At 39.3% G+C, this 21,193-nt stretch overlaps 1 protein-coding gene across 1 annotated transcript in view; it reads right to left on the bottom strand.

Annotated features, from left to right (window-relative positions):
- Nucleotides 1-20,260, bottom strand: part of LOC306924797 (neuronal acetylcholine receptor subunit beta-2-like) — a 48,908-nt gene extending 28,648 nt beyond the window's left edge. The window contains exon 1 of the mRNA XM_079503445.1: nucleotides 20,178-20,260. Within this exon, the coding sequence (XP_079359571.1) occupies nucleotides 20,178-20,229 (52 nt within the window). The 5' untranslated portion in view covers nucleotides 20,230-20,260. The remainder of the gene's footprint in view (nucleotides 1-20,177) is intronic.
- Nucleotides 20,261-21,193: the final 933 nt, after the last annotated feature.

Here is a 21,193-nt window from a genome sequence, read left to right on the forward strand (position 1 = left end):
GCTGTGTACAAAAAGCAAAAAAGATAATGATATAAGAGCCAGAGACTTGTTTCCATTGTGGTTCATAAGCATTCAAACCTCTAGAGATAAACAACAGCACAAGAAACAATAGACAAATCTCCTGTTATTTTATTTTTTGTATTTTATTTTTGTATAAATGTTGTTACTCAAAGGGCAAGGCAAACTGTGTTGGGGCAGTTAGCAAGTGGGTCAGTGACTTAGCACACTGACTACATGATCTGGAGGTTGTGGGTTCAAACCCCACTCAAATCTTTACTTGCCAAAATCTGCCATTGAGCCCCATTGTAAATTTCTCAAATTTGAAAGCACTATATTTCTAAAACTATGAAACATTTCAAAGATTCCTTTTCAGGCAAACATGTCCACCGTAAGATGAACCTAAATAGGTTTGAATGGGGTTTCTAGGTGTAAGTATGTAGGACTAGTAGCATGCCAAAGTTTGTGCTATTGCCATTGAGAATGCATTGGGCGTTTAAGTTAAATAACTCAGAAACTACAAATCATTTCAAAGTAAAAAGTTCCAGCATGTGTCTCCACAGTAAGCTGAATTATAAAAAGTGTGAATAGAGTTTCTAGGTGAAAGTGCTTTTTTGACGTGCCAATATCTGCCATTGAGCCCCATTGTAAATTTCTCAAATTTGAAAGCACTATATTTCTAAAACTATGAAACATTTCAAAGATTCCTTTTCAGGCAAACATGTCCACCGTAAGATGAACCTAAAAAGGATTTAATGGGGTTTCTAGGTGTAAGTATGTAGGACTAGTAGCATGCCAAAGTTTGTGCTATTGCCATTGAGAATGCATTGGGCGTTTAAGTTAAATAACTCAGAAACTACAAAACATTTCAAAGTAAAAAGTTCCAGCATGTGTCTCCACAGTAAGCTGAATTATAAAAAGTGTGAATGGAGTTTCTAGGTGAAAGTGCTTTTTTGACGTGCCAATTTTGTTCAAGTCCTCAAAAATGATGAAATCCAGCATGCTATAGTATGCCGTCCGATATGGGCTATAGCCCATGGTCAAAAATGATGAAAAACGAGGATTTGAAAAAAAGACCAAAATCACTCCGAGACCATGGGCTATAGCCCATCGTCTCTTAGTGATTTTGTCTTTTTTTCAAATCCTCAAAAATGATGAAAAACGGCATGCTATAGTATGCCGTCCGATATGGGCTATAGCCCATGGTCAAAAATGATGAAAAACGAGGATTAGAAAAAAAGACGAAAATCACTCCGAGACCATGGGCTATAGCCCATTGTCTCAGAGTGATTTTCGTCTTTTTTTCAAATCCTCAAAAATGATGAAAAACGGCATACTATAGTCCATGGTTTCGGACGGCACACTATAGTATTTCGTTTTTTGTGATTTTGGAGGATTTGAAAAAAAAGATGAAAATCACGAGAAAAAAGAAACACGACATACTATAGTCCATGGTATCGGACGGTATACTATAGAATGTAGTTTTTCGTGATTTTGGGGCCCTATGTCAGAGCGAGGACTTGAACCTGTGGCCTCCTGATTACAAGGCAGGCTCTGTACCCAGTGACCAACTGTGCTTGCTGTGTACAAAAAGCAAAAAAGATAATGATATAAGAGCCAGAGACTTGTTTCCATTGTGGTTCATAAGCATTCAAACCTCTAGAGATAAACAACAGCACAAGAAACAATAGACAAATCTCCTGTTATTTTATTTTTTCTATTTTATTTTTGTATAAATGTTGTTACTCAAAGGGCAAGGCAAACTGTGTTGTGGCAGGTAGCAAGTGGCTCAGTGACTTAGCACACTGACTACATGATCTGGAGGTTGTGGGTTCAAACCCCACTCAAATCTTTACTTGCCAAAATCTGCCATTGAGCCCCATTGTAAATTTCTCAAATTTGAAAGCACTATATTTCTAAAACTATGAAACATTCCAAAGATTCCTTTTCAGGCAAACATGTCCACCGTAAGATGAACCTAAATAGGTTTGAATGGGGTTTCTAGGTGTAAGTATGTAGGACTAGTAGCATGCCAAAGTTTGTGCTATTGCCATTGAGAATGCATTGGGCGTTTAAGTTAAATAACTCAGAAACTACAAATCATTTCAAAGTAAAAAGTTCCAGCATGTGTCTCCACAGTAAGCTGAATTATAAAAAGTGTGAATAGAGTTTCTAGGTGAAAGTGCTTTTTTGACGTGCCAATATCTGCCATTGAGCCCCATTGTAAATTTTTCAAATTTGAAAGCACTATATTTCTAAAACTATGAAACATTTCAAAGATTCCTTTTCAGGCAAACATGTCCACCGTAAGATGAACCTAAATAGGTTTGAATGGGGTTTCTAGGTGTAAGTATGTAGGACTAGTAGCATGCCAAAGTTTGTGCTATTGCCATTGAGAATGCATTGGGCGTTTAAGTTAAATAACTCAGAAACTACAAATCATTTCAAAGTAAAAAGTTCCAGCATGTGTCTCCACAGTAAGCTGAATTATAAAAAGTGTGAATAGAGTTTCTAGGTGAAAGTGCTTTTTTGACGTGCCAATATCTGCCATTGAGCCCCATTGTAAATTTTTCAAATTTGAAAGCACTATATTTCTAAAACTATGAAACATTTCAAAGATTCCTTTTCAGGCAAACATGTCCACCGTAAGATGAACCTAAATAGGATTTAATGGGGTTTCTAGGTGTAAGTATGTAGGACTAGTAGCATGCCAAAGTTTGTGCTATTGCCATTGAGAATGCATTGGGCGTTTAAGTTAAATAACTCAGAAACTACAAATCATTTCAAAGTAAAAAGTTCCAGCATGTGTCTCCACAGTAAGCTGAATTATAAAAAGTGTGAATAGAGTTTCTAGGTGAAAGTGCTTTTTTGACGTGCCAATATCTGCCATTGAGCCCCATTGTAAATTTCTCAAATTTGAAAGCACTATATTTCTAAAACTATGAAACATTTCAAAGATTCCTTTTCAGGCAAACATGTTCACCGTAAGATGAACCTAAATAGGTTTGAATGGGGTTTCTAGGTGTAAGTATGTAGGACTAGTAGCATGCCAAAGTTTGTGCTATTGCCATTGAGAATGCATTGGGCGTTTAAGTTAAATAACTCAGAAACTACAAATCATTTCAAAGTAAAAAGTTCCAGCATGTGTCTCCACAGTAAGCTGAATTATAAAAAGTGTGAATAGAGTTTCTAGGTGAAAGTGCTTTTTTGACGTGCCAATATCTGCCATTGAGCCCCATTGTAAATTTCTCAAATTTGAAAGCACTATATTTCTAAAACTATGAAACATTTCAAAGATTCCTTTTCAGGCAAACATGTCCACCGTAAGATGAACCTAAATAGGATTTAATGGGGTTTCTAGGTGTAAGTATGTAGGACTAGTAGCATGCCAAAGTTTGTGCTATTGCCATTGAGAATGCATTGGGCGTTTAAGTTAAATAACTCAGAAACTACAAATCATTTCAAAGTAAAAAGTTCCAGCATGTGTCTCCACAGTAAGCTGAATTATAAAAAGTGTGAATAGAGTTTCTAGGTGAAAGTGCTTTTTTGACGTGCCAATATCTGCCATTGAGCCCCATTGTAAATTTCTCAAATTTGAAAGCACTATATTTCTAAAACTATGAAACATTTCAAAGATTCCTTTTCAGGCAAACATGTCCACCGTAAGATGAACCTAAATAGGATTTAATGGGGTTTCTAGGTGTAAGTATGTAGGACTAGTAGCATGCCAAAGTTTGTGCTATTGCCATTGAGAATGCATTGGGCGTTTAAGTTAAATAACTCAGAAACTACAAAACATTTCAAAGTAAAAAGTTCCAGCATGTGTCTCCACAGTAAGCTGAATTATAAAAAGTGTGAATGGAGTTTCTAGGTGAAAGTGCTTTTTTGACGTGCCAATTTTTTTCAAGTCCTCAAAAATGATGAAATCCAGCATGCTATAGTATGCCGTCCGATATGGGCTATAGCCCATGGTCAAAAATGATGAAAAACGAGGATTTGAAAAAAATACCAAAATCACTCCGAGACCATGGGCTATAGCCCATCGTCTCGGAGTGATTTTGTCTTTTTTTCAAATCCTCAAAAATGATGAAAAACGGCATGCTATAGTATGCCGTCCGATATGGGCTATAGCCCATGGTCAAAAATGGTGAAAAACGAGGATTTGAAAAAAAGACGAAAATCACTCCGAGACCATGGGCTATAGCCCATCGTCTCGGAGTGATTTTGTCTTTTTTCAAATCCTCAAAAATTATGAAAAACGGCATGCTATAGTATGCCGTCCGATATGGGCTATAGCCCATGGTCAAAAATGGTGAAAAACGAGGATTTGAAAAAAAGACGAAAATCACTCCGAGACCATGGGCTATAGCCCATCGTCTCGGAGTGATTTTGTCTTTTTTTCAAATCCTCAAAAATGATGAAAAACGGCATGCTATAGTATGCCGTCTGATATGGGCTATAGCCCATGGTCAAAAATGGTGAAAAACGAGGATTTGAAAAAAAGACGAAAATCACTCCGAGACCATGGGCTATAGCCCATCGTCTCGGAGTGATTTTGTCTTTTTTTCAAATCCTCAAAAATTATGAAAAACGGCATGCTATAGTATGCCGTCCGATATGGGCTATAGCCCATGGTCAAAAATGGTGAAAAACGAGGATTTGAAAAAAAGACGAAAATCACTCCGAGACCATGGGCTATAGCCCATCGTCTCGGAGTGATTTTGTCTTTTTTTCAAATCCTCAAAAATGATGAAAAACGGCATGCTATAGTATGCCGTCCGATATGGGCTATAGCCCATGGTCAAAAATGGTGAAAAACGAGGATTTGAAAAAAAGACGAAAATCACTCCGAGACCATGGGCTATAGCCCATCGTCTTGGAGTGATTTTGTCTTTTTTTCAAATCCTCAAAAATGATGAAAAACGGCATGCTATAGTATGCCGTCCGATATGGGCTATAGACCATGGTCAAAAATGATGAAAAACGAGGATTTGAAAAAAAGACGAAAATCACTCCGAGACCATGGGCTATAGCCCATCGTCTCGGAGTGATTTTCGTCTTTTTTTCAAATCCTCTAAAAGGATGAAAAACGACATACTATAGTCCATGGTATCGGTCGGCATACTATAGCATGTAGTTTTTCGTGATTTTGGATGATTAAAAAAAAAGATGAAAATCACGAAATAGACCTGCTATAGTTCATGGTTTCGGACAGCATACTATAGTATGCAATTTTTTCATGATTTTGGGGCCCTGTGTCAGAGCGAGGACTTGAACCTGCTGGCTCCTGATTACAAGGCAGGCTCTGTACCCAGTGAACCACAGTGCTTGCTGTGTACAAAAAGCAAAAAAGATAATGATATAAGAGCCAGAGACTTGTTTCCATTGTGGTTCATAAGCATTCAAACCTCTAGAGATAAACAACAGCACAAGAAACAATAGACAAATCTCCTGTTATTTTATTTTTTGTATTTTATTTTTGTATAAATGTTGTTACTCAAAGGGCAAGGCAAACTGTGTTGGGGCAGGTAGCAAGTGTCTCAGTGACTTCGCACACTGACTACATGATCTGGAGGTTGTGGGTTCAAACCCCACTCAAATCTTTACTTGCCAAAATCTGCCATTGAGCCCCATTGTACATTTCTCAAATTTGAAAGCACTATATTTCTAAAACTATGAAACATTTCAAAGATTCCTTTTCAGGCAAACATGTCCACCGTAATATGAACCTAAATAGGTTTGAATGGGGTTTCTAGGTGTAAGTATGTAGGACTAGTAGCATGCCAAAGTTTGTGCTATTGCCATTGAGAATGCATTGGGCGTTTAAGTTAAATAACTCAGAAACTACAAAACATTTCAAAGTAAAAAGTTCCAGCATGTGTCTCCACAGTAAGCTGAATTATAAAAAGTGTGAATGGAGTTTCTAGGTGAAAGTGCTTTTTTGACGTGCCAATATCTGCCATTGAGCCCCATTGTACATTTCTCAAATTTGAAAGCACTATATTTCTAAAACTATGAAACATTTCAAAGATTCCTTTTCAGGCAAACATGTCCACCGTAAGATGAACCTAAATAGGTTTGAATGGGGTTTCTAGGTGTAAGTATGTAGGACTAGTAGCATGCCAAAGTTTGTGCTATTGCCATTGAGAATGCATTGGGCGTTTAAGTTAAATAACTCAGAAACTACAAATCATTTCAAAGTAAAAAGTTCCAGCATGTGTCTCCACAGTAAGCTGAATTATAAAAAGTGTGAATAGAGTTTCTAGGTGAAAGTGCTTTTTTGACGTGCCAATATCTGCCATTGAGCCCCATTGTAAATTTCTCAAATTTGAAAGCACTATATTTCTAAAACTATGAAACATTTCAAAGATTCCTTTTCAGGCAAACATGTCCACCGTAAGATGAACCTAAATAGGTTTGAATGGGGTTTCTAGGTGTAAGTATGTAGGACTAGTAGCATGCCAAAGTTTGTGCTATTGCCATTGAGAATGCATTGGGCGTTTAAGTTAAATAACTCAGAAACTACAAAACATTTCAAAGTAAAAAGTTCCAGCATGTGTCTCCACAGTAAGCTGAATTATAAAAAGTGTGAATGGAGTTTCTAGGTGAAAGTGCTTTTTTGACGTGCCAATATCTGCCATTGAGCCCCATTGTACATTTCTCAAATTTGAAAGCACTATATTTCTAAAACTATGAAACATTTCAAAGATTCCTTTTCAGGCAAACATGTCCACCGTAAGATGAACCTAAATAGGTTTGAATGGGGTTTCTAGGTGTAAGTATGTAGGACTAGTAGCATGCCAAAGTTTGTGCTATTGCCATTGAGAATGCATTGGGCGTTTAAGTTAAATAACTCAGAAACTACAAATCATTTCAAAGTAAAAAGTTCCAGCATGTGTCTCCACAGTAAGCTGAATTATAAAAAGTGTGAATAGAGTTTCTAGGTGAAAGTGCTTTTTTGACGTGCCAATATCTGCCATTGAGCCCCATTGTAAATTTCTCAAATTTGAAAGCACTATATTTCTAAAACTATGAAACATTTCAAAGATTCCTTTTCAGGCAAACATGTCCACCGTAAGATGAACCTAAATAGGTTTGAATGGGGTTTCTAGGTGTAAGTATGTAGGACTAGTAGCATGCCAAAGTTTGTGCTATTGCCATTGAGAATGCATTGGGCGTTTAAGTTAAATAACTCAGAAACTACAAATCATTTCAAAGTAAAAAGTTCCAGCATGTGTCTCCACAGTAAGCTGAATTATAAAAAGTGTGAATAGAGTTTCTAGGTGAAAGTGCTTTTTTGACGTGCCAATATCTGCCATTGAGCCCCATTGTAAATTTCTCAAATTTGAAAGCACTATATTTCTAAAACTATGAAACATTTCAAAGATTCCTTTTCAGGCAAACATGTCCACCGTAAGATGAACCTAAATAGGATTTAATGGGGTTTCTAGGTGTAAGTATGTAGGACTAGTAGCATGCCAAAGTTTGTGCTATTGCCATTGAGAATGCATTGGGCGTTTAAGTTAAATAACTCAGAAACTACAAAACATTTCAAAGTAAAAAGTTCCAGCATGTGTCTCCACAGTAAGCTGAATTATAAAAAGTGTGAATGGAGTTTCTAGGTGAAAGTGCTTTTTTGACGTGCCAATTTTTTTCAAGTCCTCAAAAATGATGAAATCCAGCATGCTATAGTATGCCGTCCGATATGGGCTATAGCCCATGGTCAAAAATGATGAAAAACGAGGATTTGAAAAAAAGACCAAAATCACTCCGAGACCATGGGCTATAGCCCATCGTCTCGGAGTGATTTTGTCTTTTTTTCAAATCCTCAAAAATGATGAAAAACGGCATGCTATAGTATGCCGTCCGATATGGGCTATAGCCCATGGTCAAAAATGATGAAAAACGAGGATTAGAAAAAAAGACGAAAATCACTCAGAGACCATGGGCTATAGCCCATTGTCTCAGAGTGATTTTCGTCTTTTTTTCAAATCCTCAAAAATGATGAAAAACGGCATACTATAGTCCATGGTTTCGGACGGCACACTATAGTATGTCGTTTTTTGTGATTTTGGAGGATTTGAAAAAAAAGATGAAAATCACGAGAAAAAAGAAACACGACATACTATAGTCCATGGTATCGGACGGCATACTATAGAATGTAGTTTTTCGTGATTTTGGGGCCCTATGTCAGAGCGAGGACTTGAACCTGTGGCCTCCTGATTACAAGGCAGGCTCTGTACCCAGTGACCAACTGTGCTTGCTGTGTACAAAAAGCAAAAAAGATAATGATATAAGAGCCAGAGACTTGTTTCCATTGTGGTTCATAAGCATTCAAACCTCTAGAGATAAACAACAGCACAAGAAACAATAGACAAATCTCCTGTTATTTTATTTTTTCTATTTTATTTTTGTATAAATGTTGTTACTCAAAGGGCAAGGCAAACTGTGTTGTGGCAGGTAGCAAGTGGCTCAGTGACTTAGCACACTGACTACATGATCTGGAGGTTGTGGGTTCAAACCCCACTCAAATCTTTACTTGCCAAAATCTGCCATTGAGCCCCATTGTAAATTTCTCAAATTTGAAAGCACTATATTTCTAAAACTATGAAACATTTCAAAGATTCCTTTTCAGGCAAACATGTCCACCGTAAGATGAACCTAAATAGGTTTGAATGGGGTTTCTAGGTGTAAGTATGTAGGACTAGTAGCATGCCAAAGTTTGTGCTATTGCCATTGAGAATGCATTGGGCGTTTAAGTTAAATAACTCAGAAACTACAAAACATTTCAAAGTAAAAAGTTCCAGCATGTGTCTCCACAGTAAGCTGAATTATAAAAAGTGTGAATGGAGTTTCTAGGTGAAAGTGCTTTTTTGACGTGCCAATATCTGCCATTGAGCCCCATTGTAAATTTCTCAAATTTGAAAGCACTATATTTCTAAAACTATGAAACATTTCAAAGATTCCTTTTCAGGCAAACATGTCCACCGTAAGATGAACCTAAATAGGATTTAATGGGGTTTCTAGGTGTAAGTATGTAGGACTAGTAGCATGCTGAAATGATGAAAAACGAGGATTTGAAAAAAAGACGAAAATCACTCCGAGACCATGGGCTATAGCCCATCGTCTCGGAGTGATTTTGTCTTTTTTTCAAATCCTCAAAAATTATGAAAAACGGCATGCTATAGTATGCCGTCCGATATGGGCTATAGCCCATGGTCAAAAATGGTGAAAAACGAGGATTTGAAAAAAAGACGAAAATCACTCCGAGACCATGGGCTATAGCCCATCGTCTCGGAGTGATTTTGTCTTTTTTTCAAATCCTCAAAAATGATGAAAAACGGCATGCTATAGTATGCCGTCCGATATGGGCTATAGCCCATGGTCAAAAATGGTGAAAAACGAGGATTTGAAAAAAAGACGAAAATCACTCCGAGACCATGGGCTATAGCCCATCGTCTCGGAGTGATTTTGTCTTTTTTTCAAATCCTCAAAAATGATGAAAAACGGCATGCTATAGTATGCCGTCCGATATGGGCTATAGCCCATGGTCAAAAATGATGAAAAACGAGGATTTGAAAAAAAGACGAAAATCACTCCGAGACCATGGGCTATAGCCCATCGTCTCGGAGTGATTTTCGTCTTTTTTTCAAATCCTCTAAAATGATGAAAAACGACATACTATAGTCCATGGTATCGGTCGGCATACTATAGCATGTAGTTTTTCGTGATTTTGGATGATTAAAAAAAAGATGAAAATCACGAAATAGACCTGCTATAGTTCATGGTTTCGGACAGCATACTATAGTATGCAATTTTTTCATGATTTTGGGGCCCTATGTCAGAGCGAGGACTTGAACCTGCTGCCTCCTGATTACAAGGCAGGCTCTGTACCCAGTGAACCACAGTGCTTGCTGTGTACAAAAAGCAAAAAAGATAATGATATAAGAGCCAGAGACTTGTTTCCATTGTGGTTCATAAGCATTCAAACCTCTAGAGATAAACAACAGCACAAGAAACAATAGACAAATCTCCTGTTATTTTATTTTTTGTATTTTATTTTTGTATAAATGTTGTTACTCAAAGGGCAAGGCAAACTGTGTTGGGGCAGGTAGCAAGTGGCTCAGTGACTTAGCACACTGACTACATGATCTGGAGGTTGTGGGTTCAAACCCCACTCAAATCTTTACTTGCCAAAATCTGCCATTGAGCCCCATTGTAAATTTCTCAAATTTGAAAGCACTATATTTCTAAAACTATGAAACATTTCAAAGATTCCTTTTCAGGCAAACATGTCCACCGTAAGATGAACCTAAATAGGTTTGAATGGGGTTTCTAGGTGTAAGTATGTAGGACTAGTAGCATGCCAAAGTTTGTGCTATTGCCATTGAGAATGCATTGGGCGTTTAAGTTAAATAACTCAGAAACTACAAAACATTTCAAAGTAAAAAGTTCCAGCATGTGTCTCCACAGTAAGCTGAATTATAAAAAGTGTGAATGGAGTTTCTAGGTGAAAGTGCTTTTTTGACGTGCCAATATCTGCCATTGAGCCCCATTGTAAATTTCTCAAATTTGAAAGCACTATATTTCTAAAACTATGAAACATTTCAAAGATTCCTTTTCAGGCAAACATGTCCACCGTAAGATGAACCTAAATAGGATTTAATGGGGTTTCTAGGTGTAAGTATGTAGGACTAGTAGCATGCCAAAGTTTGTGCTATTGCCATTGAGAATGCATTGGGCGTTTAAGTTAAATAACTCAGAAACTACAAAACATTTCAAAGTAAAAAGTTCCAGCATGTGTCTCCACAGTAAGCTGAATTATAAAAAGTGTGAATGGAGTTTCTAGGTGAAAGTGCTTTTTTGACGTGCCAATTTTTTTCAAGTCCTCAAAAATGATGAAATCCAGCATGCTATAGTATGCCGTCCGATATGGGCTATAGCCCATGGTCAAAAATGATGAAAAACGAGGATTTGAAAAAAAGACCTCCGAGACCATGGGCTATAGCCCATCGTCTCGGAGTGATTATGTCTTTTTTTCAAATCCTCAAAAATGATGAAAAACGGCATGCTATAGTATGCCGTCCCATATGGGCTATAGCCCATGGTCAAAAATGATGAAAAACGAGGATTAGAAAAAAAGACGAAATTCACTCCGAGACCATGGGCTATAGCCCATCGTCTCAGAGTGATTTTTGTCTTTTTTTCAAATCCTCAAAAATGATGAAAAACGGCATACTATAGTCCATGGTTTCGGACGGCACACTATAGTATTTCGTTTTTTGTGATTTTGGAGGATTTGAAAAGAAAGATGAAAATCACGAGAAAAAAGAAACACGACATACTATAGTCCATGGTATCGGACGGCATACTATAGAATGTGGTTTTTCGTGATTTTGGGGCCCTATGTCAGAGCGAGGACTTGAACCTGTGGCCTCCTGATTACAAGGCAGGCTCTGTACCCAGTGACCAACTGTGCTTGCTGTGTACAAAAAGCAAAAAAGATAATGATATAAGAGCCAGAGACTTGTTTCCATTGTGGTTCATAAGCATTCAAACCTCTAGAGATAAACAACAGCACAAGAAACAATAGACAAATCTCCTGTTATTTTATTTTTTCTATTTTATTTTTGTATAAATGTTGTTACTCAAAGGGCAAGGCAAACTGTGTTGTGGCAGGTAGCAAGTGGCTCAGTGACTTAGCACACTGACTACATGATCTGGAGGTTGTGGGTTCAAACGCCACTCAAATCTTTACTTGCCAAAATCTGCCATTGAGCCCCATTGTAAATTTCTCAAATTTGAAAGCACTATATTTCTAAAACTATGAAACATTTCAAAAATTCCTTTTCAGGCAAACATATCCACCGTAAGATGAACCTAAATAGGATTTAATGGGGTTTCTAGGTGTAAGTATGTAGGACTAGTAGCATGCCAAAGTTTGTGCTATTGCCATTGAGAATGCATTGGGCGTTTAAGTTAAATAACTCAGAAACTACAAATCATTTCAAAGTAAAAAGTTCCAGCATGTGTCTCCACAGTAAGCTGAATTATAAAAAGTGTGAATAGAGTTTCTAGGTGAAAGTGCTTTTTTGACGTGCCAATATCTGCCATTGAGCCCCATTGTAAATTTCTCAAATTTAAAAGCACTATATTTCTAAAACTATGAAACATTTCAAAGATTCCTTTTCAGGCAAACATGTCCACCGTAAGATGAACCTAAATAGGATTTAATGGGGTTTCTAGGTGTAAGTATGTAGGACTAGTAGCATGCCAAAGTTTGTGCTATTGCCATTGAGAATGCATTGGGCGTTTAAGTTAAATAACTCAGAAACTACAAAACATTTCAAAGTAAAAAGTTCCAGCATGTGTCTCCACAGTAAGCTGAATTATAAAAAGTGTGAATGGAGTTTCTAGGTGAAAGTGCTTTTTTGACGTGCCAATATCTGCCATTGAGCCCCATTGTAAATTTCTCAAATTTGAAAGCACTATATTTCTAAAACTATGAAACATTTCAAAGATTCCTTTTCAGGCAAACATGTCCACCGTAAGATGAACCTAAATAGGATTTAATGGGGTTTCTAGGTGTAAGTATGTAGGACTAGTAGCATGCTGAAATGATGAAAAACGAGGATTTGAAAAAAAGACGAAAATCACTCCGAGACCATGGGCTATAGCCCATCGTCTCGGAGTGATTTTGTCTTTTTTTCAAATCCTCAAAAATGATGAAAAACGGCATGCTATAGTATGCCGTCCGATATGGGCTATAGCCCATGGTCAAAAATGGTGAAAAACGAGGATTTGAAAAAAAGACGAAAATCACTCCGAGACCATGGGCTATAGCCCATCGTCTCGGAGTGATTTTGTCTTTTTTTCAAATCCTCAAAAATGATGAAAAACGGCATGCTATAGTATGCCGTCCGATATGGGCTATAGCCCATGGTCAAAAATGGTGAAAAACGAGGATTTGAAAAAAAGACGAAAATCACTCCGAGACCATGGGCTATAGCCCATCGTCTCGGAGTGATTTTGTCTTTTTTTCAAATCCTCAAAAATGATGAAAAACGGCATGCTATAGTATGCCGTCCGATATGGGCTATAGCCCATGGTCAAAAATGGTGAAAAACGAGGATTTGAAAAAAAGACGAAAATCACTCCGAGACCATGGGCTATAGCCCATCGTCTCGGAGTGATTTTGTTTTTTTTTCAAATCCTCAAAAATGATGAAAAACGGCATGCTATAGTATGCCGTCCGATATGGGCTATAGCCCATGGTCAAAAATGATGAAAAACAAGGATTTGAAAAAAAGACGAAAATCACTCCGAGACCATGGGCTATAGCCCATCGTCTCGGTGGGCTATAGCCCATGGTCTCGGGCATACTATAGTATGCAATTTTTTCATGATTTTGGGGCCCTACCATGTCAGAGTGAGGACTTGAACCTGTGGCCTCCTGATTCCAAGGCAGGCTCTGTACCCAGTGAGCCATGTGCTTGCTGTGTACAAAAAGCAAAAAAGATAATGATATAAGAGCCAGAGACTTGTTTCCATTGTGGTTCATAAGCATTCAAACCTCTAGAGATAAACAACAGCACAAGAAACAATAGACAAATCTCCTGTTATTTTATTTTTTGTATTTTATTTTTATTTTTGTGGGCTATAGCCCATGGTCAAAAATGATTAAAAACAAGGATTTGAAAAAAAGACGAAAATCACTCCGAGACCAAGGGCTATAGCCCATCGTATCGGAGTGATTTTCGTCTTTTTTTCAAATCCTCAAAAATGATGAAAAACGGCATACTATAGTCCATGGTTTCGGACGGCACACTATAGTATGTTGTTGTCTCCACCAGGCCGAAGGCATGGGGAGAGAGTATGTTTTACACTCCGTCCGTCCGTCCGTCCGTCCTTCCGTCTGTGAACAGCTAATCTCCGGCACCGTTAACCCGGTCGATGCCAAATTTTGCACACACACTCCCTGGATGCCAACGATGAACCTCTGCCCCAAAATTTCCAGAATGGCCTGTTATAGCGCCACCAGGAGGCCGCTTTGTGCAAAACAGGTTTTTGGACAGTACACCTACAGATTTTGTCCAAACATCACGCAAATTGGTACACAGTCTCTCTAGAGCCATTCAACGTAACAGGTCTTTCAGATTTCTCAGACTCCATCCTGATTGGCTAAGATTGGCTTCCAAAGTTCGCAGGAGTGCTCAGTTTCAAACAAAATGCTGCAAATCATGAACACATCGTGTGATTTCCGTGAAATTGTGCACGCACATTCCCACTAGGCCGAGGAAGAAATGCCACATGAACATTTTCAACTCAGCCTCATGGTGGAGCTATAACTGGCCGAAAAGTGTTTTTACCTCGAACTGCACGGATCTGTGGATAACTTTGTATGCCAACTCCCTAGAGGCCAAGGAAAAACCTTTGCCTGGAAATTTTCACATCTGCTCTTTATAGCGCCACCAGGAGGCCGACATATGTAAAACACATTTTCTAATATTACTTCAGATTTTATCCAAATTTCACGCAAATTGGTACACATGCTCTCCATAGTCATGTGATCAAGACGGGTTTGTTTGATTTCTCATAATCCACCCTCATTGGCTACAATAAAATTCTAAACTTTTCAGGAGTAGCCCGCTTTGTACCCGTTTTGTACAAATCGCCACAACTACTCAACGCAGCGATTGTGGTGAAACTGTGCATGCATATTCCCACTAGGCTTTGGAAGAAATGCCACAGTTTTCAAATCAGCCTCATGGTGGCGCTACAACAGGCCAAGCCGCGTCTCACACACACACACACACACACACACACACACACACACACACACACACACACACACACACACACACACACACACACACACACACACACACACACACATTTTAACCATTTATTTATGTCCACACAAAGGATATGCATACAAGGACACAAATATTATAGGTGCATTAAAGTTACATCTGCAAAGTCATGGCATGTGTTTTCATGATACAACAGGCATGTCACACAGTACTCTATGGGTATAAGTAACAGCGTCTCCGCCATATATGACGGCTGCCAATTATAGCAGAGACACCACAATACTTTGCCAGCCTTTTTTCCTCCTTTTTGGGCATCCCAAGTTGTTGGAACCCTCTAACAACCAGTCTGTGCATATGCCCTAGGCTGCCAAATATAAATACAAATAGTCTGCACCTATAGCCCAGCTCTGAGATGTTATGTAGAAGTGGTTGGTATTTTATGACCTGGCTTCCTCTAGGCTGTGGTCAAAGGTGCAGGCTATCTCTAATACAGACACTTCTCTGGACTCTTCATCAACCACAACAATATCTGGTGTATTAGCTGCTAGAGATGTAAAGGTATCCGAGTTATCACTGAGTTGGAACATGGATGGAATGACCCTGGAATGTTTGTACATTCTCACTGAAGATGCATGGTATTTTGATATATCCTTTGCTATGAGTTCCACTATTCTATCATGGCGTGCTATGTACATTCCTTTGTATGCATAACACCCATTCAAGATGTGTGACAGTGTTTCAGTGATCTGTTCTGTGGTGTGGTGCAAGCAATGAGGGACCTGAGTGGTGGGGAACCAGATGGATAGATTGAGTCTGGTGGGAAGGACTTGTAGTCTGGCCTTAACTATGAATGTGATAATGTCCTCATTGAGTGCAGTGTTCTTGATGAATGCGTGTGAAACGGAGTGATCAGCATGGGGAAGACATGCAAGCTTCCCTTGGAGTTTTAGTCCAGTCCAGTGTTGTTGTTGTTGGTGCTGGTGTACATCCATGAGGACTCGTCTGGCACCTGTAGCTGTTAGCAGGTGACTGTGTCCAGCATAGGTGGCCGTTGCCCTGACCTGGGTGAGGGGGTCAGTTATAATATCCTCGGAGACCCTCACAGTCTCTGAGTCAGACCGCACCCACTCCAGGGACACTCCAGTACGGACACAGAGGTCATTTAGGTCTGGCCAGTCCGACCAAACCCCAAAGCCAGCGGAACGGATGTCCAGTTTCCCGTTGGGTTTCCTCCGGAAGCCAAGGAAGTGTGGCTCACACACACACACACACACACACACACACACACACACACACACACACACACACACACACACACACACACACACACACACACACACACACACACACACACACACACACACACACAGACTTATATTGCTCCTAAACATTTTGCCAAACATCACACACACACTCCTATCCTCCTGGTGGAGAACTGTGCCCAGAAGGGCACTTTTTCTAGTTGTACCTAAAACATTTTGTTTTGGGTTGCAGGTCTCTTTCCACATCTCTCTGCAGTATACAGTACTGTATATGCTTCAGACAGTGACTAAATGGCGTTGGCAAGTTGACGAATGGATAAATCTTTTAAAATGTATCAGGTTTGTTAAAATGTACATTTTGTTGTTGGTTTCATGTCATTTGAAAAGACACTTGCACCATTTTTACAATGAAGATTACAGAATTGCCTGAAAATGTCAAATGGTGTAACCCACATACAAATATTGAATATTGTATCCACTTTAAGTGAATGAAAATATCAAATGAAAATCAAAATGAAATGTATACCAGGGGCTCCATTTTCGTCACCGCTAAACCCCTTATCCATAAACTTCTTTGTCTTTTTTTTACTATTTTGCAAAACATTTTTGAATAGTTAAAATGGCCAGTCTACAAGCTCACAACGTGTCAATGTAGATTGGCTAGTTGAACTATTCAAAAATGTTTTTCAAAATAGTAAAAAAAAGGCAAAGAAGTTTAGGGATAAGGGGTTTAGCGGTGACGGAAATGGAGCCCATAATGTACATAATATTTGTAGTATGCAAGTATGCATTTAACTTGTATGTTTATTAATGTTGTCCCTTTTAAATTGAACTAATATGGAGTGTCGCATCATTGATGTGTTAAAACCATAAATTAAAAATGTCCCTAGCACAACTGTTACTGAATAGTAAGAAATACTTATTTTCCATGATGCTGTTCTATTTGGAACAAAGGTCCAGTTTGAACTGGACTTTGTCTATGCAAAAGGTTGTAGTCGGTTGAAGGGAGTACTTGGATTCAGAAATCAGGGAAAGATTTAGTAAAAAAAACGTTTCAGAGCCACTGCTCTAAGGCACGGCACAGCCGTCAGACCTATAGCTGTACAACATGTTAGCACACCCACTACCACAGCATACAGCTGCGACTGAGAGAGAAAGACACAGAAAGAGTGTGTGTGTGTGTGTGTGTGTGTGTGTGTGTGTGTGTGTGTGTGTGTGTGTGTGTGTGTGTGTGTGTGTGTGTGTGTGTGTGTGTGTGTGTGTGTGTGTGTGTGAAAGAGAGGGAGAGAGGGAGGGAGAGAGAGAGAGAGAGAGAGAGAGCGAGCGAGCGAGAGAGAGAGAGAGAGAGAGAGAGAGAGAGAGAGAGAGAGAGAGAGAGAGAGAGAGAGAGAGAGAGAGAGAGAGAGAGAGAGAGAGAAATGTAGACAGAAGAGTGGTGGATGTATTGCGGGTGTCAGAAGGTTTACAGCACACCAGTGAAGAATAGAGGATGGAGAAACGGATGAGATACAGTATGATTGTCATATTTAATGTGACAGAGACAGACGGATATATGAAATCAAACAGAATGACAGGGAGTGCATGCACTCCAATGAAGTAGCTTCTGGGTTTGCCGTTTTACTGTAGCAACCATGGGGTGAGGTTTGATAAGAATGGGCTTGGGCCCCAGACCATTCCCCATGACAGTTCCCACTGGCCAAACAGAATAGAAATGCACTGCAGGGGGCACATTAAGGAGGAAGGAGATGGAGGAGAACCTAGCAAATTAAGGCAGATGGGGGTAACTAAAAGGCTACAAGGGGGCAAAGGGAGATAAAGAGGGATCAAGGTCAACCATTTGTTGATGCCCACTAAAACTATGTCAGTCAACTTGACAGTCAAATAAGTGAGGCTCAAATGTTCCTAAGTACATTTCTAGTGCTAACCACTTAAGGACTATTTCAAAAATAGCGAAAATGATTATATACAAGCTATTAAATCGGCTATTTCCACTATTTTTGAAAATGTTTGCAAACATTTTTAAGCAATTGCATGTCCTAAAGAGGAACGCCAGGTTGAACGTGGTTAAGAAGTTTTCTAGCATTGCTGTTGTGAGTCACTGAAGGAAATGTAGACAGCTCAAATGAATGCCACAAGAAAAAATCTAGGAAACAAAGGAAGGAAAAGTAGAAGAATTGGACCTATACATGCAATAAACATAAACATCACTGGTGCAAAGTCATTGAACCTATAAGCCTGCCTGGAATAAAAACAAAATAAAGATTATGTAAATTGTAAATGTTGACTATCATTCTAAAAAAGGAAGGGGTGCTGATTTGATTTTAATCAGTGAAACAATTATTTTGGTCTTTCAAGACTCAAAATGGGTAAATATAGGGCCTACATAAAATAAATGTCATCATTTGAACTAGCAGGAAGCACTATTATTTAAGCATTTAGTTTAGATAACAATTTCCCACATATATGCAAGTTCTTCAGACACTCAGGTATACAGAAAATGATCCTAAATTTTACACAAATATTATTGAGATTACCTGCTACCTAGTAGCTTGGCAAAAGTTTATCATTTTGGCAATTGGCATACAGTGTGCTTAAAAGGTGCTTGAGTCCTTAATGGCTAATTGTAACTACTCTCCATCTGTTAAAACCAGAATCTATTAAACCCTGTTTGAAGGAATTTCTGATCACCAGTGGTGCTAAGTCACACACAAGAGCTGTCCATGGTCCTGTAATGGGATCTTACCTGCAGTAAATCAAAGGCCCAACTCATTACCATAGTTATTACCATACAGTAGTTGTACACCCACAGTCAGTGAGAACACAGGGAACCATTACCCCTTAATTTAATACTATACATCCCATTCCCAGCTGATTGTTTATTTCAGTTTTTGATTAGATGTGACAAGAAATGTACAACTATAAGTGGTAATGACTAATGAGTTGGGCCTGTGATTTACTGCAGGTAAGATCCCATTTCAGGACCGTGGACAGCTCCTGCACGCATGGGACTCCCGCCCAGTCACAGTGTGCTCAAAAACTGCATTCTGATGCACATACCAGTTACAAGAGACAAACCTTCAAATGCACTGACAGTTGCCTGACTCAGATGACCAGATCTAATTTCAGCACCCTGGACAGTTCACCACAAACGAAAAAATAAAATAAAATCCCCATTCCAGAATTTTCCAATTGAAATGTATGCTAATGATTTACAATAGTCCAGTGAACATGCATGGATAATCAGAAGCCATCCACTATATAATCCCCTATAAGTATCATCATTAGCCTTGGCCTAAATTGACACGGATTGTGGGACATTACGCATATAGCCTAGTGTATCTTAGGTCAAAGCACATGCTGTGTATAGCATATCTCATATACAATTATGAAATGTAGCTAATCAGGCTGATTTAAATGCCATTGTGCGTCGTCAATTAGAGTCACACTATCTTTTAGTGCTTAATGGACCTTGTAAAAGATACACAGCCAAGCAACTGGTTAATGAAAACTGATGTAGGCCTATTCTGTATTCACTATTTAACAGCAATGGATTTTGTTTTCGAACGGCATGGGGGAATGTAGGTCTATGCAAAAAAAAAAAAAAAGACAATACATGCAGCCCCTTCAAATATATCACATACGGATATAGTGCCCACTGCGTAATCACCGCGTGGTTTTGTTGTGCAGAAGTGAGCATGTAGTTAATTGAGGCGTGCTGAAAATCACGTGTTAACACAGTCTGACGCACAGAAACGTGCACTATACTTTCCCACTGGCTCGTCCGTTATACTGTGATATTCAACGAATGACAGAAATGTGTTTAAACATGTCAAAAGAAATAATAACACCGGCACCATGATGGCATATTGATCCAACTGGGAACAGCATGATCAGCATTAATCTATCATCTTGAAATAGACTTCCCAGACCGAGTTGTTGGACGTGGTTAGAAGAACCCAGCATCATGTAGCCTAATGTAACAGAGACAGACAACTTACAACACGGAGAGTGCGTCCTTTATCAAGCAAACCAACAACATTCCTATAGCCTATCTGGTCCCTCGTGGGGCCGGTGTGTGTATGATGTATCTGAGGGTATTACTCACTTGCCACGGTGAGAACCAGAAGAGCGAGCGCTGCTTTCACCGGGGCTGCCATCGCTTCCTCCCTCCAGTGCGACGACACGCAACAAAACCAAACTTGCAGATGGTAGGAGTGTGCCCTTATCGCTCCCGCCTCGATGTTGAAATAAAGAAAGTATAAAAGAGACTGTGGATAATAAAAGACTGGCTTACGGTGTCATTTTTAAAGCTTTTTGAATCCGAAGTTAACAGGCGAGAAGTGACGCTTTGAGGCTTCGAAGCGCGTCTAGAGAGAGTGTGGGCACTGGGCAGAGACACGGAGGCTGCTGCTCTCTGTCAGGACGCGTCCGAGTGGTGGGCTCCGCGTCGACCGGGTCCCCCCGCTACCAATGCAACTGTGGTAGCGCACAGTCCCACAGTCCCACAGTCCCACTAACTCTTGAGCGTTAATCTAAACAATATTTTTCTCCAACAATAATATGTGTGTTGAATTGGAAATAGAGCTACTGTGGTAGGGAAACGATAATCCTGTTCGTCCATGCTGAACAGTAGGCTACTTCCATTCTTTTGATGAAATGTTCAAATAGTAGGCTAATACGCCAGTCCTCCCATCGCCCATGTCCGCCGAGTGCGTTTCCTGCCGGGTGGTGGTTTCGCTCTCTATCGTTTTGATCGCAGGAGTTGACAATTTGTGACAACAAACAGGAAGCTATTACAGTTCAAATCCCCCAGGAGTGCCTTTCAGATTAAACAGACCGCATTTCGCCCTTCGTGCAAGATCAAATGATAGCCTAAATCTTGCAATCTAGGCTATTTAGTTTTCACTTCAAATAACTTTCATAATGTTCACAGGCAAGCATTTTAGCTAAAACCCAAGAGCAATCTTTACTATTATTTTTTAAGCTTCATAATCGGCCATAGGCCTAATTATACTAAAGCTGGCCTATATGCTCTATGTGACTTTAATCTCAGAAGGTCACTGTGTCTGATAAATGGAAGAGCTGCATGGGTGTGGATGTGCCACAAGGATTATAGGCCTA

The sequence above is a fragment of the Electrona antarctica genome (genome assembly GCF_951216825.1).
Source record: "Electrona antarctica genome assembly, chromosome: 1".
Taxonomy (NCBI): Eukaryota; Metazoa; Chordata; class Actinopteri; order Myctophiformes; family Myctophidae; genus Electrona; species Electrona antarctica.